At 47.6% G+C, this 25,099-nt stretch overlaps 1 protein-coding gene across 1 annotated transcript; it reads left to right on the forward strand.

Annotated features, from left to right (window-relative positions):
- Positions 1-23,365: 23,365 nt before the first annotated feature.
- LOC130131452 (paraneoplastic antigen Ma1 homolog) lies at positions 23,366-24,712 on the forward strand. The gene has a single exon (XM_056301128.1). It carries the CDS (start codon positions 23,366-23,368, stop codon positions 24,710-24,712), a length of 1,347 nt encoding a protein of 448 aa, XP_056157103.1.
- The last annotated feature ends 387 nt before the right edge of the window (positions 24,713-25,099 follow it).

Here is a 25,099-nt window from a genome sequence, read left to right on the forward strand (position 1 = left end):
TCGTACTGTAACCCTAAACCTGTCTCTAACCCCTGCACCGCTATTGCTATCGCTAGCTAACTAACGTTAACTTAATTCGCCCCAACTATTGCTCTGTCTGTCGGTCTGGCAGTCAGTGCGCTTCGAGGTTCTGCGCTGTCTATTGGCCGACGCAACAGCCAATCACGGCTACTTCCGTGCCTACTCCCCGTTGGATCTAACATCAACCCTTCCTCTTCTTCTTCTTCTTCTTCATCTTTCGGCTGCTCCCATTAGGGGTCGCCGCGTTGTTGTGAATCCCATGGCACTTCTAAGCAAGACACGCCCGCGTAGCATCCAGGCGCTAGGATTCTGGGAAGACGCGCCCCTGCTCTGCTTCTAATTAGCTAACCTTCACCCTAACCCTAACCTTAACCAACCCAACCAACGGAGGCAAAGAGTAGTACTGGCTCTGGCCAATCCTGGCGCTTGAATGCTACGCGGGGCGTGTCTTGCCTAGAAGTGCCGTGGGATTCATAATAACGCGTGTAGCGAATTCGGGGTGGGGGGGCAGCCGGGATCAATGTCCATATCTTCATGTCCTCTGCATCTTCCTCTATCAGTCTGTCAGTCCAGCCCTTCAGTCGACTGGTTAACGTAGTTGCCCGTGGTGTGAGAGAGCCGGGTTCGCGTCCCGGCTGTCCCCCGAATTCGCTACATCTGTATCAGAAGTGGGGTGGTGAGACCGTGATGCTCTCGGAAGCGAGTGCGCCCAGATGTGTGAGGGAGCTGGTATGCTCAAGCGTATGCAAAGGACGGGGTAACGAGCATGAATGAGTAGACTGTAATGGTCTGTTCACTGGCCCCCAAAATCAGTAGTGCGGCAACTACAGTTAATTCAAAATGTGACAGCATGTGTCCTCACCGGAACTAAAAAGTATGAATGAGTAGACTCGCTGGCCCTGGCTAATTGGTCGGAATCTTTAGGCGACTGTAATGTAGTCGCCCGTGGTGTGGGAGACCCGGGTTCGCATCCCGGCTGCGGTGGTTCCCGGCTGCATCCCCCCCCCCTCCTGAATTTGCTACATATGCAAATTGCCATGACCATCAATTAGCGTTAAAATAGTCACATGTATTATTCACAGAGGATTGGGGATAGTTGTAATCACAGCATTGTAAGATGGTGACAGATGTACAGACAGACTATCATGAGAAAGTTATGACGTTACTTAGCAACATGAATACTTATGAGCCCCTTAAACGAGATGCAGGCAGTGGTTACCAGAAAAAGGTTATAGATTGAGTGAAGCTGTTAGAACAGGACAATGTTACTGACAGAGTTTAGCACCACAGATTATGAGCTACACCTAGTCTGTATGGGTTACCTAGGATAAATAAACAGGGCGTGCCATGACGGCCTATTGTTAGTATGATTAACTCAGTGACCTATAACCTCTCCAAGTTTATGGCATCTTTTCTTAGCCCGTTGGTAGACAGTAATGAACATCACATTCAGAACACTGTGGATGTTGTGGATGAGGTGAGGGACGTCATTATGGAGAGGGATGAAACAATTGTCTCTTATGATGTTACGTCTCTCTTCACGTGCGTTCCTGTTGATGCAGTGGAGGTAGTCCGTATGAAATTACAAAACGACCTCACCCTTAGCAATAGGACCACCCTTAATACTGACCAAGTGTGTCTGCTCCTGAAGCTGTGTCTTCAGTACACCTAATTCACATACAGGGGGCAGTACTATAGGCAGAAGCATGGGCATGGTATGGGTTCCCCAGTCTCACCTGTAGTGGCCAACTTGTATATGGAGGAAGTGGAAAGGAGGGCTCTGATGTCTTATCCCGGGACACCACTTAGCCATTGGTTCAGATTTGTGGACAACACCCGGGTTAAAATTAAATCTCAGGCTGTAGCTCATTTCACCGACCACATTAACTCTGTGGACACCACATCAAGTTCACCAGGGAGGATGTGGAACATGACAGGGTAGCCTTCTTAGACTGTTAAGTTGCAGTTGGTGATGGGGGACATTTGGTTGTTGATGTTTAACATAAACCAACACATACTGATCAGTACTTAAGGTTTGACTCTCATCATCCACTGGAGCACAAACTAGGAGTCATCAGGACGCTGGACCACCGAGCTGACAACGTCCCCACCGACACAGGGGCCAGAGAAGGATATAAATCCCTCATTAAACAGGGCCTGGTTAAGTGTGGTTATCCTAACTGGGTGTTTGTCAAAGCCAGGAAGACCCCAAACAGTGCACCAGCCGATCCAAGAGAGAAGAAGGACAACAGCTGTCTAAGTGTAAACCAGTGGTGATTCTGTCTGTAGCGGGAGTGTTGGAACAGTTGAGATGCATATTTTCCAAACACTGCATCTCAGTTGCTTTCAAACCCCAGAAATTGGTCCCCCCCAAGGATCAGGTCCCCCGGCACAAACAGAGAAATATAGTGTAGCTGTTAAGTGCCAGGAGAATTGCCATGAATTGTACATCAGGGAAACCAAACAGACTCTGAGAAATAGGACCAGGACTCCACAGTCTACACCATCTACAGACCAGTGGCCACTCTTTCAAGGATGAGGATGTGCGCATCCTTGACAGGGAGGAATGCTGGTTTGAATGGGGAGTCAAAGAGGCCATCTATGTGAAGAGGGAACGATCATCCCTGAACCGAAGAGGGGCCATGGTACATCTGTCATTATCTTGCAATGCTGTGATTGCAGCTATTCCCCAACCCTCTGTTAATAGTACACATGGTCATTGTAACTCTGTGAGTAATGTATAATTATCCAACAACATCCTCTAGGTAAGGTCATGTTGTTGAAGAACACCTTTGCCACCTTTGACTACCCAAACCTGACGCTGGCTCAGAAAACTGTAAAAACAGCTGTCCCAGCCGCACTACCCAGTCATTTCTGTGCTTCTGTGTTGCAGCCTCAAGTGGCGTTTGAAGCTCATGTACACAGACATTTTGACTGAGGATTATGGTCAAATGTTCTACCTTTAGTTGGGATTCTAGCTGTAGCATATTGAACCATCTGAAGACTTTCGGTACTAGCATGTGGCAGACCTGAAAACAGAACATTACAGTAATCAAGTCTGGATGAAACAAATGCATGAATTAGAGTCTCTGCATCAGCCATGGACAGGAAAGGATGAATTTCCGCTATATTATGTAAGTTAAAAAAAGACAGTTTAGGTGATTTCTCTAATGTGCTTATCACAGGAAAGGCTGGTATCAAACGTACGACCAAGGTTTTTGGCTGCCACACTTTGAGAAATCACAGAGTTTCGATTGTTATTGTTATTGTTACTTGATCAAGTTGGTGTCTGTGTCTAGCAGGGCCAATGACCAGCATCTCAGTTTTATATACAAGTAAAGTACAGTTGTATACTTTGCCCATGAAGCTTTTGGACATAAGACAACTTTGGTAAAGGTTTCAGATGCTTTGGTGACTTGGGCAGAGGTTGTTGATTATTCAACCATAACGAGACTCGATAGTAGAGACATACCTGTTGGGCATACATGCTTGCCTCCAATGTCCTGTGTTGTTGTTCCATTTATTTCTTCAGTTTTTATTTTTTTGTTTGTTTGTTTGTTCTTTCTTTTTTGTGTGACTGCTGTCTGCAAGTGCTAGAAGCTGCTGTGCACTGGAGTCAAATTCCTCGTAAGCATAGGCACACTTGGACAATAAAGTTGATTCTGATTCTTAATCTGATCCTAATTCTGATTTTGATTCTGAATCTGATCCTGATTCTGATTCTGAGGCTGGGGTTAAGATCACGTTTGAGTTAAGGCAGCTTGAAAACTCTGGTGAAGGCTGGGATTTGTTAAAACCACTGAAATAATTCTTAGCTGAACGCTAAGGGGGCCGCCTGTGTAATAAATTAAACAGCCCATATTATGGATGTGTATATCACAGCAGATTCCCTGCTAACTCCCCTGGTAGAAGGCCAAGGCAGGATAGTGAATCACAGAATATTAGTCTAGCAGGAGGGGCCCTCAGATTTTGAGGTACCCCTACCCGAGTTAGAACAAAACACAACCATGTTTTTTCATATCCCATATGGGTCCCGTTAATGAAATGGATGGTTGTGGAACTTAATTTTTTTGGGAAATAAGTTTTTTGGGCTATTCTTAGACCTACCCTAATATCTGAAAAAGAGCCAAATTAGGCCAGTCTGGATAGGGGTGAGGTGACAAAAAAGCCCATAATTTCATAATGCTCACTCAAATTTGCATCAGATTTGCTGTGATTTGACCCAAGTAACTGTCCAACAACATCGATGAGTTACAATGTAATTTTTCCAAAGAAATACTCGAATATTGTCCTGCAAACATGACTTTAGTGTAGGCGTAAATTGTCAGTCTAGCAGGATGGGCCCTCAGACTTTGATGTACTGTACCCCTACCCAAGTTAGGACAAAACACAACAATGTTTTCTTTTTATCTTCAGTGTCTCCCATTCAAGAAATGCACTGTTGTGGAACTTTATTTTTGTGGGAAATTAGTGAAATCAACTGAAGAAGTGATGCACCCCATAGAGCCAATAAAGATCTTTCTGGGGGTGATAGGGTTACAATGCGCAGTCTAGTTTTCCAAAGGAAGCTCTGATCCACCTATAGTTTTGTGTGAGAGTAGTAAGGTATCTTGTGCACATGGATTACCTGAATTTATGTCGATAATTTGTTTTAATTATGTACTGTTGACCTCTAAACACAGTGATGAATAGGCGGAAAGCATAAGTAAATTATTTTTCATGGTGAATAACACAAAACCTTTTAATTTGAACAAAATCAAAAGGTTTTGGAAGTCAATATCCTTTTCATTTACCATAAGCTATTCCTTCCTGAAAGAGATATATTCATTTTTTAGTGTTAATTTGGGATATGCAATCCATATCACCCTCTGAAGTCAATAGGGTAATGAACAAAATACAGCACCACATTCCATTCACACTCTCAAACATGGATTGATTGCTCTTTGGTGTGCCTCCTTGTTTTTTCCCTTGTTTATTAAATTCCAACTGCCATTTTTAAACTGCCTCATCCAGAGGATTGTCAATGTTATGTGGCAGAAATAAAAAAGGAAGAAGAAACAATCACCACCAGTCTAATGACAGATCAGGTAACACAAAGGTCTAATTTATTTTTTATATTCTTAAATTGAGTATAACATGTTTTGTGTTGAAAGAATTATTATTATTTTAGCTAGCTTAGCCAGCTTACTATTCCTTTAGCTAGCTAGCATACCACTGCACAGTGCTAATGGCAGTTATGCACAAAGCTAACTCTTGACAGTGTGTGTGTGTGTGTGTGTGTGTGTGTGTGTGTGTGTGTGTGTGTGTGTGTGTGTACGTGTACGTGTACGTGTGTGTGTACGTGTCTATGCGTGTCTGTGTGGCAAATATGTTAACTGTGTTTTCCGTATTCACCAGCTGTGTCTGAGTCCAGCACAGTCAACAAGCCAAACACTGGCACTAAATGAAAAGCTATGCCTGATATATGGAGAAGCTCTGCGAGATGATAAAAAAAATCCATATATTATGAACCCCAAATTGGAAGGACTAAAAACAATATTGAAAATTGCCCAGGAACGAAATGACGAGGTTCACAAGAGACTCTCTCTCCACCAAAGCCTGAGTTCCCCTGCTGTGTGTCTCTGTGGGCTGGTGGGTGTGGATGGCATGGGCTGATGATTCATTATTTGGAGATTAGTGGGAGGCAGTTTGGCCTCTGCGTAATCCAGCCAGCGGGCATTCTGAGATGAGCGCAGCTTCCTGAACAGCAGGCTTTGTATGAGGCAACATGTTGTTTGTTATTGTGTCAGATCCCTTACCTGACCTGAAATTCAAGAAACGCAAACCTCCGCTGACATGACAAGAGCCCGGTACCCAAAGAGAAGCGCTCCGTGGATGGGAGTACTGAGGACAGACACACATTACACGACACATCTGGCATAAAACATTGTCATGAACAGCGGACAATGAGCCTGAATGAGGAGGGAGAATGAAGATCAGCAGTCAGGAACAATTCATTGTCATTTCTTACATGTACTTGCATACACAAAGAAACGAAACTTCGTTTCCCCCAGCCGTGCAACACAAAAAAATACATCCACAATACCCCAAAAACCACCAAAAACATACAAACACAGAGGAAAAAACAAACAAAACACAAACCGTTAACAACACAGTCCAGTCAGTGCAGCGCAGTCCAAAAAAATTCCTCTGTCCAGAGAACGAACTCCAGCCGGTCTATAGGCTAGCAGTTAGCTTAGCCTGCGCCGCTTCCGCATCCTGTCAGAACGCCCTCGGTGTTTCCACAGCTCCAGGCAGGGGCCGTGGTCCCTGGGCCCATCGGACGAAGCTGACCAGGCTCCCCCAGGCGATCCAACGCAGCTCTCCCAGCCAGTCCCCTTCGACACACCTCCCACGCACTCCACACGACGACGCAGACGCAGACCAAAACACTGCACAGTCGATGCTAGGCGAGACCGCCACCAGAACGCCTCGGTGTTTCCTCTCGGGCACAGCTCCGGCAGGGCCATACAGCTCCGGAAAGGGCCGTGAGCTCTCTCAGCTGATCCCACACCAGCTGTCCCTGCCATTAAACGGGAAAAAAATCGACGAACCAAATAAAAAACTTCACACGGAGACACAAACTTAGATGACGCCGCCGCAAGATAAGATAAGATAAAATGCTTTGTCAAATTTCATTTGGTGACATGTCTGTCAATGTTCTCATTCATCCAGGGCATGGTTATCCAAAGGAGTTGAATCAAGTGCAACTGGACTTGGTATATATCCGTGAAGACGTTTCAACTCTCATCCAAGAGGCTTCCTCAGTTCGTGCCTTTCTGACTAGACCAAGCTAGTCTGACTGGCTGGTGATGAGACTCAGAATTTATCCTATTTGGAGTAGTTGTCAGAGCTATTGATGTCCATGGCTCTTTGTGTCCCGATGTTTACCAACACCCGTCGCTAACAGAGCCATAGATATGAGTGTCTCTTTTGTGTACCGATGTTTGGCCGCGCCCGTCGTTATCGGAGCTATTGATATGCGTGGCTCTACTGTGCTCCGATGTTCAGCCGGGCCCGTCATTCATTTGGTGACTATCAGACCAGCAGCACTAGACAAGGTAAATGATTTTAAAAAAAACAAGATAAAAACAGGACAAACAACATTTAGTATAAACTAGTGAGGTAGTAAAAATAAGAGAGGTAGTAAAAATGATAGTGAGAGGATAAAAGACAGCAGCGGCTTTTAAAGTTCAGCATGGTGCATGGGGTTTTTGGACGTGGTTGTCCATATTGCAGCGGCTTTATTACCAGTTAGTCCTCAGCAGCTATAGACAAGTGTGTGTTTTTGTGTGTGTGTGTGTGGGGGGGCTGTTCCTTAGCCTGTAAGTCCGGGTTTTGATGGTGTGCGGGATTTGATGGTGCGGGTTTTGATGTGATTGGTTGTATTCTGCCTCAGGACCCAGCATAACAAGGTCTGTAACAAACGTGTCATCTCCAGGCTGTTAGGGGCTGTCGGGCATTTGCCCCCTCTCATCTGATCACAAGTCACTTATGTACAACCCTCAAAGGAAAAGCCTTTATTTATAACTGTGAGCCGACTGTCATGGGAACCTTACGTTTTAACTTTTCTCAATTAGCAGATGTTTTATTCAAAGTAATTAGCAAAGAGAATCCAGAATGAGCAGTGATACCAAAGGTATTCCAAAGGAAATGTTTTTTTTTGTGATCAAATATTTTTTATTTTATCATTTTTTAAACAAGACACACAAATGAACAATAATGCAAACAAAAACCCACCCACAAACGAGAAAAAAAGGAAAAGAAAAGAAAAAAAACTACAGAAAAATTTGCAAAAAAGAAACAGCATACAGTACTCGGTCAATAAAGTTCTTCAACTCAGCGGCCACAGAATTCCACATGTCTATAATTCCAGCCCTTGCTCCATGGATCCTTGCTGTCGAGAGCTCCAAATATACAATGTCCAGATATAAGAGGGACCAATGACGAGATGACAAATCACCTGGAGCTTTCCAACGCATAGCAACCATCTTCTTGGCTGCTATGAGTCCCGCAAGCAATATGTGCTGCTTGATTAGTGGTACATGTAGTGCAGAGAAGTCATTGAGAAGTAATACCGCAGGCTCAGCGGGTACAGTAATCGACAAAAATTGGGACAATTTATCAGCAACCATTTCCCAAAACCCTTTCACCCTTGGACATTCCCAGACCATATGAAAGAAGGTTCCAACCACATTCAGCGAACAAAGTGTACAGTTTGGGCTATCAGCAAGTTTCATACAAAACCTCTGTTGTGGGGTGCGATATGTCCGATGTATAAAATTATAGTGTATCTGCTGATGATCTGGATTCCTAGACGCTAAGAGAATACTAGACCACACCGTCTCCCAACAGAACTCAGTATCCAGATCGGGCACATCTGTTCTCCAAATTGTGTCCAGCGCAAGGGGTTTGTATGTTCTTTCCAGGATAAAGCCATACAGCACAGAAATTAAACCCCTAGTACTAACCTTTTCACTAATTATTCTATAAAGTGGATGCACTGGGGGAGAAGAGAGCCACGGCACCACGTGAGCCTTCATGGAAGCCCTCAACTGAAGATAGAAAAAAAAAGACCAGGCCGGTAAATCATATTGATTCCTGAGATCCTCAAAAGAGCGCAGACCACGGTCATCACACAGATTACCAAGAGAGTGTACACCCCTACTGGACCAGCTATTATGCGGGATAGGACGACGATCAACTCGGAGACCTTGGTTGTAAAATATAGGAGGCCAAACGTTCCACTTAGCGGTGATCTTACATGCCGACTCCACAGATCTCCAGACAGCAACCCGGTGTGATATGATGGGGCCAAATCGTTTCCTACACTGGGCAGTAGAAATATTAGAAAACAGTAAATCTGCTAGTCGTATGGGGTGAACCAAGTTTTCTTCCAAAGATTTCGACGCGACCTCTGCACCAGGATCGAGCCAGGTCGGAAGTGAACGCAAGGTGTAGGCCCAACAGTAATACTTTAAGTAAGGGAGCGCAACGCCACCATCTGATCTGTTACCATTCATGGTCGTGCGTTTGAGGCGAGGAGGCTTGTTCTTCCAGACGAATTTGGTAATCGCTGAATGGAGTCTATCCCAGTACCGAGGAGGGGGCGGAAGAGGGAGCATAGAGCTAACACAATTAACCCGCAGCAATATATTCATCTTGACGATGGAAACCCTAGCACGAATGGAATCGGGCATTGAAGCCCATCTAATCATGTCCTCAGAGACCTTCTTAAAGGTCAAGTCGAAGTTAGATTTTGTTGTGACTGTCAGAGACGGAAAGATGTCAATCCCTAAATATTTGAAGTGGCTTACAATCGGAACAAGCGGGGGAAGTACGGCCGACCGCATGGCCTCGTTCAGGGGCAATAACGCTGATTTTGTCCAATTAATTCTGTAACCCGATAAGGAACTAAATTGGTCAAAAATATCCAGGAGAGGAGGAATTGATTTGGGGGCATCGGCTACATACAGGAGACAATCGTCCGCGTATAACGAAATAAGGTGAGAGGTACCATTGAGCACGAGGGGAGCAACGAGATCAGACTGCCTAATAGTCTGTGCTAGGGGTTCCAGTGAGAGCGCAAACAGCAGGGGGCTAAGGGGACAACCATGCCTGGAGCCCCTGGCTATATCAAACAAGGGTGAAGAAGTCTTCCCGGTAAGAACTCTAGCAGTAGGGTTAGCATACATCACCCTAATCATATTAATAAAGGGATCACCGATACCCATGGCAGCCAGCACAGACCAGAGAAAAGACCACTCAAGGCGGTCAAAAGCTTTAAGAGCATCAAGTGACAGCACAGCAGCAGGCGATCTAATGCTAGAAGCTTTGTCAATAATGTGGAGCAAACGTCTGACATTGTCAGAGGCCAGCCTTGTTCTGATAAACCCAGTCTGGTCGCAGTGTACTAACTTAAGCATATAATTTTGGAGGCGGCCTGCTAAAGTTTTAGCGTAAATCTTAACATCAGCATTCAGCAGAGAAAGAGGTCTATAATTGCCACATTCAGTGGGATCTTTGCCTTTCTTCAATAATAATTAAATAATAGCAATATTCACATCCCTTGCGAGAGACCCTTCATCAATAGAAAACAATATCATGTTGAGAAGGTGTGGACCCAGAACTTCCCAAAAAGTTAAATAGAATTCGGGAGGGATGCCATCACACCCAGGCGATTTGCCTCTGTGCATAGCCTTAACCGCCTCCTTCAACTCATCCAGAGTGACAGGAGAGTTCAGTGAGGCAGATTCCTCTTCTGTGAGACGAGGTAGTACGAGATTGTCTAGAAAATCTTTATGCTTGGCTGCATCTGGAGTAACCTCAGAGGCGTACAGGTCTACATAAAAGGACTGGAATACCTTGTTCACCTGCACAGGATCAGATCTGACTACGCCATCAGCATCCTTGACAGCAGAAATATCAACAAAATGTTCATTAGATTTCAAACGCATAGCAAGCAGATGACTCGGCCTTGCCCCATTAAAATAATAAATCTGCCTTGTGCGGTGTATTTGGAATTCAGCTCTTCGTTTAAGGAGAGAATTTATTTCTTTTTTAACTAAATTGCGCTGTAAGGCTGTGCTGTCACTGTATTTGGCCTGTAACTGACTGTCCAGAGCGATAAACCTATTTTCAAGATCACAAAGCTTCCTAGCCCTCGTCGAAGTATATACTGTAGTATTATTCAAAATAAAACCCTTAATCGCATTCCAAAGAATCCTTGGGTCACCAACTGATCCGACATTAATAACTAAAAAGTCTTTCATAGCAGCCACAAACTGTGTCTTAAATGACTCATCATTCAGGAGGGAGGTGTTGAAGCGCCAGCGAGGGGCCTTGTTTAAAGAAGGGTGGATAGAGGCCTTAGCTAACACTGCTTTGTGATCGACAAGGGTCATGGGCACAAATATAACATTATCAATATTTTGGAATAAGCCCTGCGAGACAAAAATATAATCGATCCTCGAGAAGGACGTATGCCTTGCTGAATAAAATGAGAAGTCTTAGCAGATGGATTAAACCTTCTCCAAAGGTCCATCACACCCACCTCATCAGCCCACCTTACGAGCATATCCGACGCCGCCTTTTGGTCATGCGATGCACTACTCCCTGATCTGTCCAGCACATTATTCATGACCGCGTTACAATCGGCCCCCACAACGAAAGCACAATCGGAATATTTTAACATAGTGACAGTAAGTAGATTGAAAAAGTCTTTGACACAGCCATTAGGAGCATACGCAGATACAAGAGCAATACGCCGCCCTTCAACAAAAACCTTAACCAAAGTTAAGGTCAGAGAAACACTAATGCACAACCATATTTAATCTGCGGCGGCAGAGTAACGCTACCCCTCTCGTTCTACTGTTTGCGCACGATGATGCCACAACCTTGAAATATGTATTAGCTAGTCCGTTCACATCAGAGGATAATCTGTGGGTTTCTTGTGTAGCCCAGTGCTTAATTGAGCTACTGTATGAAGCTACAATAAATAAGATAAATAAATAAGTTACAGTTCATCTGATAAATAAGCTATATTCTCTTCATGGTTATATACACTGCTATTTACAATGGTTACAAGTTGAGTGTATCAGTTATACAGTTAGCCCTAATGCCAGTTCGCTCATGGGCCTTGTTTATTTCAAGTGTTTACAGTATGGTTGCTGCCCATTGCTAATCTTTTCCTCTATCTGGATGATTATGTCATTCATCCCTTTTCTTTGTTTTCATAGGTCACTGTTTACTGTAACTAGCCAACCCGTATGTATGCTGAGATAAGGGGCGGGACATAGAAGTTTGACATCGGTGATTTGAGGTAAAGCGGTCAGAAAGCTAGACGACGAAGACGAATGAACCGAAGCTTCTCTGTGTTGTAACGTTAGCTGTTTGTACACAACGTTGGATCAACGGATTGTGACTCCTGTGGACTCGTGTGTACTTATAGGATATCCCAGAGGTAAATACATGTTTCTGGAACTATTGTGTAAAACTGTGACTACTCGTTGTTGTGTTAGAAGAGTGTTATAAGCTAATCGCGGCTAGCGGTTAGCCTAGCCGCTAGGCTAGCTACCGATTCATTCATAATCATGTTAGCTAACGAGTGTTGCTAACGCTAGCTAAGTGACAAGTTGCTGCTAGGTTAAAACGAGCTGGTATTTGGACTTGGTCATTTAGTCTATGCTGTTGATTCAGGATCGACAGTCGTGGTGTGTGGACCAGTGAAGGAAAGCTCTTCGGATGGACAACAACGGAGACCGTTTCTCTTCTTGGTGCCTGTGACTGTTCGTGTTGCTGTGTGTGTTAGGATTCTTCGCGCCATTCGTCGCCTCTACTTCTCCGACCTGCGCTCACGGTGGAGCGTCTGTCGCCATTCCCCCCCTCATCTCTGCCTCTCTTCAGCTCTCTTCTCTTCTCCCAGCCTGCTTTGGCTACTCATCACCTTGGCCCGGGTTCCGTGAGTACCGGTACCCATCCCAAGTCTGCACGTGCTTTTATTTATGCTTGGTCGGTCAGTAAACAAGCGAAGTGGCCCGGACAGTTTTTAGGCCAGCGTTCACTTTCAACAACAACAGGCCCGCAACGGTAACCACGGTGACGGACTGTTACAGTTGTAACAATAGGAACTATTGTTAGGAACCATTGTTTAGTTCCTTGTTTACACAGGGGTCGATTAGGTTGTTGCACCTGGAATAACGGACCGAGCATGATGCATAACCTTACGTGCCGAAGTTATTATTAAAGTTTATAGCCCCGTGGGGTTGAAACGAGTTGTAACGTCTCATTAGTAGAAGGTAACAACACACTTTAACATGGTGGCAGCGGCGGACGACTCGGTTTGAAGTTTGGTGCGGAAAAGTTTCTAGGAGCGGGAGAGCGGTTAGTGTTCCTAAGCAACGTTCAGTATATGTTAGCATTAGCTGCTAGCGTGAGACTGCCGTGTGACATGGATGGGCTTAAACCACCGCAAACGTTATGTCTGGACTCAAGCAACCGTTTGAGGACATGGAAGACCTGGAGGGACGAGTTTGCTCTGTATGTGGATTTAGCCATGGCTGACGCCGATGACAAACAGAAGATGAAACTGTTCAGCTATCTTGTCGGGGAGAGCGGCAGGGAAGTTATGGACACGTTACTGGGCAACACACCGAAGGATGCATGGACGTTAGATGACGTTATCGAGAAGTTTGATGATCACTGCGACCCCAGCGTTAACGAGACTGTGGAACGTTATCGTTTTTTTCAAAAAACCAGGGCACCAGTGAAAATATAGACCATTATGTCATGGAACTGAGAGTGTTGGCAAGAACATGCAACTTTGGGACAGTGAGAGACTCGCTCATTCGGGATCGGATTGTGTGTGGAGGTAACAACACAATCGTAAGAGAAAGACTGCTCCGAGAGAAAAACTTGACACTGGACACATGTTTGCAGCTGTGCAGAGCCGCTGAGCTCTCAAAGGACAATGTGAAAACCATCTCGGGATCGATGGTGGAAGAGGTACATGCAGTGCAAGGAGCACAGTATCGGAAACAGACGAGCAACACTGTGGAGTGCAGATATTGTGGAAAAACGCATGAGAAAAGTAAACAAAAGTGCCCAGCGTTTGGGAAGAAGTGCACAAAGTGTGGAAAAGAGAACCACTTTGCAGCAAAATGCAGAGTAAAACCGGAACTAAGGAAAAGGAAATATGTGAGTAAAATAACAACTGAATCTGAGAGTGATGAATATGAAGATATTATCACCTGTGTAAAAGAAACTGAGAAAATGAAGAAAACTCAGCTTCTCTATGCTGGCATGCTTCTAGGCAAGGACATGATCAAATTCCAAATAGACTGTGGTGCCAGTTGCAATATCATCCCAATTAACCTGCTGAATCCAGATGCCAAATTAGAACACACGGAGAGTGTACTAGTAATGTACAATAAAACCAAATTAAAACCACTGGGAAAATGTAAAGTGAAAATAAGAAACCCGAGAAACAACAAGCTATATCGCTTAGAGTTCCAGGTGGTGAATGGAGCTGGTACAGTGCCTCTGCTGGGTAGGAGAGCCAGTGAGGCCATGAAATTGATAAAAGTGCAATATGAAAACATCATGACAATAGACAGTATCGTCACAACAGAAACAACAACAGGACAGTGGATAATGGGACAAATTAAAGATGAGTATGCTGATGTGTTCATTGGCGATGGCTGCCTCGAGGGAAAATACAAAATAGAGGTGGACAGCACAGTGAAACCAGTACAGCTGCCAAAGAGGCGGGTCCCAGTCGCCATGATGAAACCACTGAAGGACGAGCTACAGGACCTACAGCAAAGAGGGATCATAACACCTGTGGAATGCAGTACAGATTGGATCAGTGCAATGGTGGTGGTACAGAAACCAAGTGGGAAACCAAGAGTGTGTATCGATCCCAAGCCTTTGAACAAACCTCTAAAGCGCAGTCACTTCCCACTGCCAACCATTGAGGACATTTTACCGGACTTGTCAAAAGCAAAAGTGTTCACAGTGTGTGATGTCAAGAGTGGATTCTGGCATGTGCAGCTGGAGGAGGAGTCCAGCTATTTAACAACATTTGCCACTCCATTCGGACGTTACAGGTGGCTGAGGATGCCAATGGGGATAAGTCCGGCCCCAGAAATCTTTCAGAGAAAGCTCACACAAGCGCTGGACGGTGTACCGGGCTTGTACATTATAGCTGACGATGTACTGATCACAGGCCAAGGGGAAACACAGGAGGAAGCTGAGCGTGACCATGATGGAAAACTGAGACTGTTTCTTGAAAGATGCAGACAAAAGAACATCAAGCTGAACAAAGACAAATTCAAGCTGAGACAAAAGGAGACCACATACATTGGACACCGCCTGACGGCTGATGGACTCAGGGCGGATCCAGAGAAAGTGCTTGCCGTTGAGAAGATGCCGGCACCGACTGATGTGAAAGGAGTGGAAAGGCTGCTAGGTATGGTAAATTATCTAGCCAAGTTTTGTCCCCACCTCTCAGACCAGTGCATAGTGTTGAGAGATTTGACACACAAAAACAGGGAGTGGAACTGGACAGCACAGCATGAGGAGGCTTTCCTCAAATTGAAAGAAACTATAGCAAAGGTCCCAGTACTGAAATATTACAACCCAGATGAGGAACTCACAGTGCAGTGTGACGCTTCAGACACAGGTTTAGGCACAGCGCTCATGCAGATGGGTAAGCCAATAGCATTTGCAAGCAGAGCACTCACTCAAACAGAGCGTGGGTATGCACAAATAGAAAAGGAGTTCTTAGCAATGGTTTTTAGCATGGAAAGATTTCACCAGTACACATACGGCCGAAAAGTGATGGTGCAAAGTGATAACAAGCCGTTGGAAACAATAGTGAGAAAACCTCTACTAAGTGCACCCAAAAGGCTGCAGGGAATGATGCTGCGCATACAAAAGTATGATCTAGATGTAGTATATGTGCCAGGTAGAGACATGCTGCTAGCAGACACTCTGAGCAGAGCTTATCTTCCTGAGAGTGCACCGGATGCAGAACTAGAGACTGTCAACATGGCACAACACTTACCTATCGCAGCAGACAGGCTACATGATACACGATCTGCCACAAAAGAGGATGAAACACTGCAGCTTCTCATCAAAATGATGCAGCAAGGATGGCCTGACGATAAGTCAAAAACACCAAGGGAAATCAAGCCCTACTTCTCATTCCAAGAGGAGTTAAGCCACCAAGATGGAATAGTGTTCAGGAGTGAGCGCGCTGTCATCCCTGATGCATTGAGGAAAGACATCACTTGCCGCCTACACGCATCACATCTGGGTGTGGAAGGATGCCTACGGAGGGCTAGGGAGTGTGTCTATTGGCAGGGCATGAACGACCAAATAAAATCATATATAGCAAAGTGTGACATCTGCAGATCAATGGACATTAAACAACAAAAAGAAACACTAATGTCACATGATGTGCCAAGCAGGCCGTGGGCAAAGGTGGGCACGGATCTGTTCATGTTTGAAAACAAAGACTACCTCATAATTGTTGATTTTTTCTCAAATTTTTGGGAAATAGATTACCTGGCAGATACCAAGTCAACCACAGTGATACGGAAGCTGAAAGCTCATTTTGCCCGCCAAGGTATCCCAGATATTGTAATCTCGGACAATGGCCCACAGTATTCGTCACAAGAATTCCAGAAGTTCAGTCGACTGTGGGGATTTCAACATAAAACCTCATCACCAGGTTACCCGGAAAGCAACGGCAAAGCTGAGTCAGCTGTTAAGACAGCAAAAAGACTCTTGCTCAAAGCCAAGGCTGCTCAGCCAGAGAGTGTTGAACCCGGACATTCAGAGAGTGTTCCTTCTCGCAGTGTCTTAGCAGGAAACAAAACCAAGAACACTGGTGACAGGGCCAACCCTGTTACCACCAGATCAGGCCGCTCTGTTGTGCAGCCGCAGCGATACAAAGACTTTGTGACCTCACATAGATGAATGGATCTGTAGCACTAATGGTGTTAGGGTTTGCACCCGACCCCAAGAGCACAAACACAGAAGGCACAATATAGCGGGACCAACAGGCTAATTTATTGAAGAGAAAACTCAGGAAGTCCACTTTCACCAGGAAACGCGAAGTCCACCTTTAAGCCGGGAACCGTGGAGTCGCCCTTTAATCCGGGAACAGTGGAGTCGGCCCTTAATCCAGGCAGGAGGGGGGGTAAACAGGAGGATACCAAAGGAGAACGGAAAATCACAGCAACGCTGGAGTGAAGAAATCCTCTTCGTAAACGGAAAGCAGCGCACAGGGGAAGGGGAGCAACGAGGAAGGTCCAACAGAGAAATCTCCAGGGAAGATCCAGGTAAGTAAACAAACTTCGATGAGCAGGACAAGCACAAGTACTCTCCCAGGGAACGGCACGAACTGGCAACAAGCTGAGAGTGACACAGCCAGATATAGGGAGGTGATTGCCAACAGGTGAGTGGAGGGGTAACGAGGAAACAGGCATCAGGTGGAGTTGGCAGAGCTCCGGGTACGCTTACAATGCAGAGCGGGTGTGGAGCGGGGAGACGTTGAGCCTTGGCCAAGGTTACACTGCAGAGCGGGTGTGGAGCGGCGAGACGTAACAGTACCCCCCCCTCTACGGGAGCCACCTGGCGACTGACCTGGCGCCCCCGGGTGGGCACGGTAGAAGTCGGCGAGGAGAGAGGGATCCATAATGAGCTTCCGCGAAATCCAACTGCGCTCCTCAGGTCCATAACCTGCCCAGTCCGCGAGATACTGGAACCCGCGGCCACAGCGCCGGACTTTAAGCAGCCGGCGGACCTTCCATTGAGGATGACCATCTACAAATTCCGGAGGCGGAGGCTCAGGAACCGGGGGCATAAGAGGACTGCTGGAGACGGGCTTAACTCGAGAGACGTGGAAGACAGGATGAATGTGCATGGAGGAAGGCAGCTTCAGCCGAACAGCTGCCGGGCTCAGGACTTTCTGGACTTCAAAAGGACCAATGAAGCGGGGCGAGAGTTTCTTGTCGGTTGTCTGGAGGGGAACGTCCTTCGTGGACAGCCAGACCCTCTGTCCCTTCTTGTACTCCGGCGCAGGGGTACGTCGCCGGTCAGCCCCTCTGCGAGCGCGCTCCCCAGCCTTGAGCAGTGCTGTCCGGATGGTCCTCCAGACACGCTGACAGCGTCGCAAGTGGAGCTGTACGGAGGGAACGGCCACTTCATCCTGCTGTGGGTCGAACAGGGGAGGTTGATACCCCAGGGATGCCTCGAATGGAGAAAGTCCAGATGCAGAGCTGACCAGGGAATTGGTGGCGTACTCTACCCACGGTAGGTAGTCACTCCAGGTGGAGGGCTTGCTGTTACATACACAACGCAACGCTGTCTCCATGCTCTGGTTTGCCCTCTCGGTCTGACCATTTGTTTGGGGGTGGTAGCCCGAAGACAGACTTACTGTGGCTCCGATGCCTTTACAAAATGCACGCCACACTTGTGAGGTGAACTGAGGACCTCTATCGGAGACTACATCTGATGGCAGGCCATGAAGCCAGAAGACATGTTGCATCAAGAGGTCCGCGGTCTCAGCAGCCGAAGGAAGTTTGGGAAGGGCTATCAGATGGACGCCCTTGCTGAAACGGTCTATGACGGTGAGAACCACAGTGTTTCCCCGAGAAGGTGGTAGTCCGGAAACGAAATCCAAAGCCACGTGAGACCAGGGGCGGCTAGGAATAGGGAGTGGCTGCAACAGACCAGATGGCGCCTGGTGAGAGGCCTTGCTGCGGGCGCAAACAGTGCAGGCCGCTACAAAGCTCTTGACATCCTCCCGCATAGTTGGCCACCAGAAGCGCCGAGCGATGAACGACTGGGTACGACTAACTCCTGGGTGACAGGAGAAACGACTGCTATGACCCCACTGAAGAACTCGAGACCGAACAGCATCTGGGACGAAGAGGCGACGGGGTGGCACGTTACTCGGAGCGGGTTGAGCACGTTGGGCAGTGCGAACAGCCGACTCAAGACCAAAAGTGACCACACCGACCACTCTAGCCGCAGGGAGGATGGGTTCAGGCTCTTCAAACGCGCCTTCCTTCGGGTGTAGCCGAGACAGGATGTCAGCCTTTACGTTGCGTGTCCCAGGACGGTAAGTCAGAACATAGTTGAAACGACTAAGGAAGCCAGCCCACCGAGCCTGACGACTGTTGAGACGTTTGGCTGCCCTCAGGTGAGTCAAGTTCTTGTGGTCCGTCCAGATGAGAAACGGGTGCTCAGCGCCCTCGAGCCAGTGGCGCCATTCCTCCAGAGCAGCCACTACAGCCAGTAACTCCCGGTTTCCAACGTCATAATTCTGCTCGGCCGGCAGAAATCGGCGGGAGAAAAAGGCGCAAGGATGGAGTTTCTGGTCCTCAGCCGACCGCTGGGAGAGCACCCCCCCCTACGCCTGAATCCGAGGCATCAACCTCTACCACGAATTGTCTCTTGGGGTCAGGATGGAGCAGCACTGGGGCCGAGATGAACCTTGTCTTGAGGACTTGGAAAGCAGAGCTGGCAGCAGGAGACCAGATGAAGGGTTTGGCTGGGGAGGTCAACGCAGTAAGCGGTTCTGCCAGCTGGCTGTAGTTGCGAATGAATCTCCGGTAGAAATTTGCGAACCCTAGAAAACTCTGCAGCTCCTTACGGTTGGTAGGTTCCGGCCAGTCCACCACTGTCTGGACCTTGCGGGGATCTGCTCTGGTCCGTCCCTTCTCTACGATGAATCCCAAGTAATCCACAGAGGGGGAGTGAAACAGGCACTTCTCCGCCTTGACGTAGAGTTGGTTCTGGAGGAGGCGCTCCAGTACCCTGCGAACATGCTGGACGTGTTCCTCAAGAGACTGGGAGAAAATGAGGATGTCGTCCAGGTAAACGACGACAAACACATCCAACATGTCACGGAGTACGTCGTTCATAAACGCCTGAAACACTGCTGGTGCGTTTGTGAGTCCGAACGGCATCACCAAGTACTCATAGTGGCCTCGGGGTGTTTTGAAGGCGGTCTTCCCTCATCGCCTTCCCTGATTCGCACGAGGTGGTAAGCGCTCCTCAGGTCTAGCTTGGTGAAGATGGTCGCCTGTGAGAGAGGCTCAAAAGTCGAACTCATAAGTGGAAGCGGGTACTTGTTCTTGATGGTGATTGCGTTCAGTTGCCGGTAGTCAATACAAGGTCGAAGTCCCCCGTCCTTCTTCTTCACAAAAAAGAACCCTGCAGCAACAGAGGAAGACGAGGGCTTGATGAGACCTGCAGCAAGGGACTCGGTGATGTACTCATCCATGGTCGCCTTCTCAGGGAGTGACAAGTTGTAGAGGCGGCTACTAGGAAGAGTAGCCCCAGGACGGAGATCAATGGCGCAATCATACGGGCGGTGAGGCGGGAGTGACTTAGCACGGGTCTTGCTAAATACCTCACCAAGGTCATGATACACAGGGGGCACGGAGGAGAGATCAGGAGGCAGGGGAGTAGGCGAGCTCAAAGGCGTAGCACTAGGAGCTGCACGAAGGCATTGGGCATGGCAAGTAGAGCCCCATCCAAGGACTGTGCCTGTGGACCAAGAGATGTGGGGTTCATGGTGTCTGAGCCAGGGGCGTCCCAAGATAACTGGATTAAGCGGGGAACGTATGATGTAAAATTGCATTGTCTCTGTGTGGTTACCTGCAACGGTGAGAGTAACGGGGACGGTCCGCTGTGTGATACAGGCTAATCTCCGGTCATCCAAGGCAAACGCATCAATGGGGGTCCCAAGAGACTCAAGGGGAATGTCTGCCTGCGAGGCAAAGTCAAGGTCCATAAAACTATCATCTGCTCCGGAATCAATCAGGGCTCCAAGGGAAAGTCTCTGGCCCGCCCAGACTAAGGCAATAGGAACAAGATGGCCGCGAGATTCGGACCCACGGGAGAAGGAAAGGCGGCTTACTAGGATCTCCCTTGGTCCTGGTAAGCCTAATCTTTTGGCCGTGAGGGACAGTCGCGGAGTCGGTGCCCCTTAAGACCACAGTACAGGCAAAGACCTGCCTTGAATCCGCTCTCCCGTTCAGCAGGAGTAAGTCTAGCACGTCCTACCTCCATCCGCTCTTCTACATCCCCAGGTGGCGTTGTCGCGAAAGAGTCAGAGGAGGGATTGGCCGGGGAAACGGGAACAGCGGTTCGGTCTGACGCAGAGGTAGTTCTGGGATTGAAGGAAGTTCCACGCAAGGCCTTCTCACGCTTTCTCTCCCGGATACGTCCATCAATGCGGATAGCGAGAGCAATGAGGTCATGCAGAGATGAGGGTTCTTCTCGGGTAGCAAGTTGATCCTTCACCGCCTCGCTCAATCCTCTACGAAAAGTGGCACGCAGGGCCTGGTCATTCCATCCGCTCTCAGCGGCAGCCAGGCGGAAGTCGACGGAGTAATCTGTGACGCTGGCGCCGCCCTGCTGGATGTTATTCAGTCGTGAGTCAGAATCCCGACCGCTTACCGGATGGTGGAAAACCTTACGTAGCTCTGCGACAAAGTCTCTATAAGAGTTACAGTAGCTGGCCCCCATGGACCAAGAAGACGTAGCCCACTGCGCTGCTCGACCACTGAGCAGGTTGGTCACGTAAGCGATCTTAACAGCATCACTGGAGAACACGGTGGGCTGGTGTGTGAAAACAAGCTCACACTGCATAATGAAGGTAGAGCAAGTTTCAAAGTTACCGTCAAATGGGCGTGGACTGGTAATGATGGTTCCACGGGGTAAATAAACAGGAACCGGAGGATCTACTGGAGCGGCGGCCACAGGGGGCGCACTTGCTGGCGGTACAGGCTGGTTCAGCTGCTGGTTGGCAAGAGCTGCTGAAATGGTCTGCAGTTGTTGCATGATCTCTGCCTGCTGACTCGCCATCGCCGCCTGCTGGACAGCTAAAGCTTCCACAGAAGCTTGCAGGGGTTGAACTTGAGACTGGAGACCCTGCACAGCAACCGAAGCCTCTTGTAATTGCTGGGAATGGGCGTTGGTAATCTGAATCTGTTTTACTAGGGCTGCTTGCACCGGATTGGCTGTGGGTGTGCCGTCTGTGCTGGCTGGGGTCGTCATGGCCAGTTCGTACTGTTAGGGTTTGCACCCGACCCCAAGAGCACAAACACAGAAGGCACAATATAGCGGGACCAACAGGCTAATTTATTGAAGAGAAAACTCAGGAAGTCCACTTTCACCAGGAAACGCGAAGTCCACCTTTAAGCCGGGAACCGTGGAGTCGCCCTTTAATCCGGGAACAGTGGAGTCGGCCCTTAATCCAGGCAGGAGGGGGGGGGTAAACAGGAGGATACCAAAGGAGAACGGAAAATCACAGCAACGCTGGAGTGAAGAAATCCTCTTCGTAAACGGAAAGCAGCGCACAGGGGAAGGGGAGCAACGAGGAAGGTCCAACAGAGAAATCTCCAGGGAAGATCCAGGTAAGTAAACAAACTTCGATGAGCAGGACAAGCACAAGTACTCTCCCAGGGAACGGCACGAACTGGCAACAAGCTGAGAGTGACACAGCCAGATATAGGGAGGTGATTGCCAACAGGTGAGTGGAGGGGTAACGAGGAAACAGGCATCAGGTGGAGTTGGCAGAGCTCCGGGTACGCTTACACTGCAGAGCGGGTGTGGAGCGGGGAGACGTTGAGCCTTGGCCAAGGTTACACTGCAGAGCGGGTGTGGAGCGGCGAGACGTAACAAATGGACTTTGGGGGGGGCATGAATGAAAAAGAAAAAAAAGTGAATCACAAATGTTGTGCAAATGTATGAAAGGTTCTAAAAAAAAAAGAAGAAGAAACTGAAAAGAGAAAGGATGTAACAATAGGAACTATTGTTAGGAACCATTGTTTAGTTCCTTGTTTACACAGGGGTCGTTTAGGTTGTTGCACCTGGAATAACGGACCGAGCATGATGCATAACCTTACGTGCCGAAGTTATTATTAAAGTTTATAGCCCCGTGGGGTTGAAACGAGTTGTAACGTCTCATTAGTAGAAAGTAACAACACACTTTAACAACAGTGTGTGAGTGTGTGTGTGAATGGGCCGACCATTTTCTTTTATTTGTGATACATGTACATATTGATTGTACATTGAGTTGACTTGATTTGGGGAATTACTTTGATTATTGATTAGAATTGGAATAGGCTTGTAGCCTATTTGTTTAATTGGATTTTGTATATTGTAAATTATTGTGATCTTTCTATTATTATGTTCATTCACTAATTAATACAAATACACTTTCTTTATTAACCTTTGTGTGGTTAATAAATATTCGCCATTGGTATTTGTATTTAAAGCAAAAGTTTTGCGTCCTTAATTAAATAGATAAGATCCTAAAATATAATTACATTAAAGGTACACATGGTATATTAAAGGTACGTAAGGAAGTTATTCTAACCACTTCCTCTAGTTGATGGAGGCACTAAGCGTCAAATTTACATAGTTTATCACTTCAGGTAATAGCGACCAGTATTAATTAGAAGAACTCAGGCCCCGCCCACATGGGAGGGGTTACAAAATGGAGGCACCGCTGGGATCTAGAGTGGTTTCCAAACAAAACTAAATAGTCAACTCAGTGAAGAAGAAAGCCAAAAGTAGTTTAACCCCAGTTAAAGTGACGCAACACATAGAAAAAGCCAAAACTATGTTTGTAAACAAGCTAAAGAACTGGTGTAGAGGAGAGGCAGTAGATGAGAGACACGCGCTGCTGACTGTTGTCCCAGGCAACCCAGAAATAACCAAAATAGTAGAGGTCCTACAGACTATTAAGTGCCTGGGACGCGTGCGCGTTAGAGGTAGGATGTTAAGTGATACATCAAACGAACTCCTAGTGCTCTGTGAGTGCAGCGGAACAGTAACCGATTCAAATGTTCCCCCCGAAATCCCCCCAGAAGAGGGAGTGAAAGCATGGCCAATCTACATTGTGCCTGAGGAGCGAGACGTAAATGACGAGTTCAACGCTAAACTGCACGCGCTGCTCCAAGCTGAGGGCAAGTCAATGGGAGATATGAGGGCCCTATTCTCCGAACCAGAGCCAGCCCCCTCTTCCGCGGAGTCCATCATCCGTGCTGTTGGTGACCTGCTAGACAAAACATCAAAGCCCCCGTCAGAGAGTAGAGGATACCGACGCCTGCGCACCTTCTCCGGTACTGTGCCCACCCCAGCAGGGGAAGAGTCGTTCGACCACTGGATGGAGCAGGCCTACCTGATGGTGGAGGAGAGTGACTGTGCGCCCAAAGAGAAGCGGAGAAGAATAATGGAAAGTCTAAAGGGGCAGGCACTGGAAGTAGTGAGGGCTGTGCGCTTATCCGAACCCGACATCACTCCAGAAAAATGCTCGGAAGCTCTGGAAAGTGCGTTTGGACTAGCAGAGTCAGGAGATGATCTCTACTTCGCGTTCAGACTGCAGCGCCAACAATATGGAGAGAAGCTGTCCGATTTCCTAAGGCAACTGGAGCGCACTCTGTCCAAAGTGGTGCAACGAGGCGGCCTCCCGGCCAGCAACATGGATCGAGCTCGAGTGGTACAACTGCTTAAAGGAGCAGTGGATGCTGACCTGATGATGATCCAGCTGCGGCTGAGGGAACGGAGGGATAACCCGCCCACGTTCCTGGATCTGCTGCGAGAGATCCGCACAGAAGAAGAGTATGAAGCCTCCAGAGCTAAGCTAACTCAGTCGACAGTGCGCAGTGCGAAACCCGACAACAATCTGTCAGAGATCCAAAGCCTGAGAGCAGAGATAAAGGAAATTAAATCAATGTTCGCTGCACTGGCTACAGATCCTCACCAAGTCAAAGAAGGAAGGGGAGAGAAACCAGCACCAGTCACAGAGGCTAGGCATGATCCTGAAGTTGTCACTTTGAGGAAGCAGGTGCAACACCTGACACAGAAAATGAACTTAAAACAGTTCCATGCCACTGCAACCCAATCGACTGTGATGGCGGTCGGCAGCACTCCCACTGTTCCAAACACCCCTACCAGACCAGCCGCCGACTCCAAGGAGTACATATGTTACCGTTGTGGAGAGAGTGGACATGTTACAGCAAGGTGCAAAAACCCTGAGAACCAGAGCAAAGTCATCCAGAAGCTAATTGGAGCTCTAAAGAACGGCCAGAGTAACAACTCAGTCTTCCCATCCTGCTACTAGAGCTAATGTGAACGTCAACAGCAAGAAGAGCGAAATAGGCCACTTTAAGTCACCTGACCTGCCAGAAGGTCTAATAGGGCTCCCAGCCATGGAGCCGTTAAAGGTCAATGGGCACATGTGTGACGCGCTGTTAGACAGTAGCTCACGAGTAAGCATAATCTTTGAGTCCTGGTATAAGCGTCACCTGTCAGATGTACCCATCAACCCTGTGAGCAGACTAGACATTTGGGGTTTGAGTGACTCTAGTTACCCTTACCTAGGCTATGTTGTGGTGGATATGGAGTTCCCTAAGAAAGTAGCTGGAACCCCCACCACCCTGCCAGTCCTGGCCTTAGTTTGTCCTGACACCCGTGATCATTGGCACCAATGCCAAAGCCAGCCTCCCAA

Source organism: Lampris incognitus, chromosome 21, assembly GCF_029633865.1.
Source record: "Lampris incognitus isolate fLamInc1 chromosome 21, fLamInc1.hap2, whole genome shotgun sequence".
NCBI classification, from domain to species: Eukaryota; Metazoa; Chordata; class Actinopteri; order Lampriformes; family Lampridae; genus Lampris; species Lampris incognitus.

Bases quoted from the DNA above. Each gene is read 5' to 3' on its own strand.
- LOC130131452 (XM_056301128.1), top strand. From the start codon at position 23,366: ATGTTAAGTGATACATCAAACGAACTCCTAGTGCTCTGTGAGTGCAGC.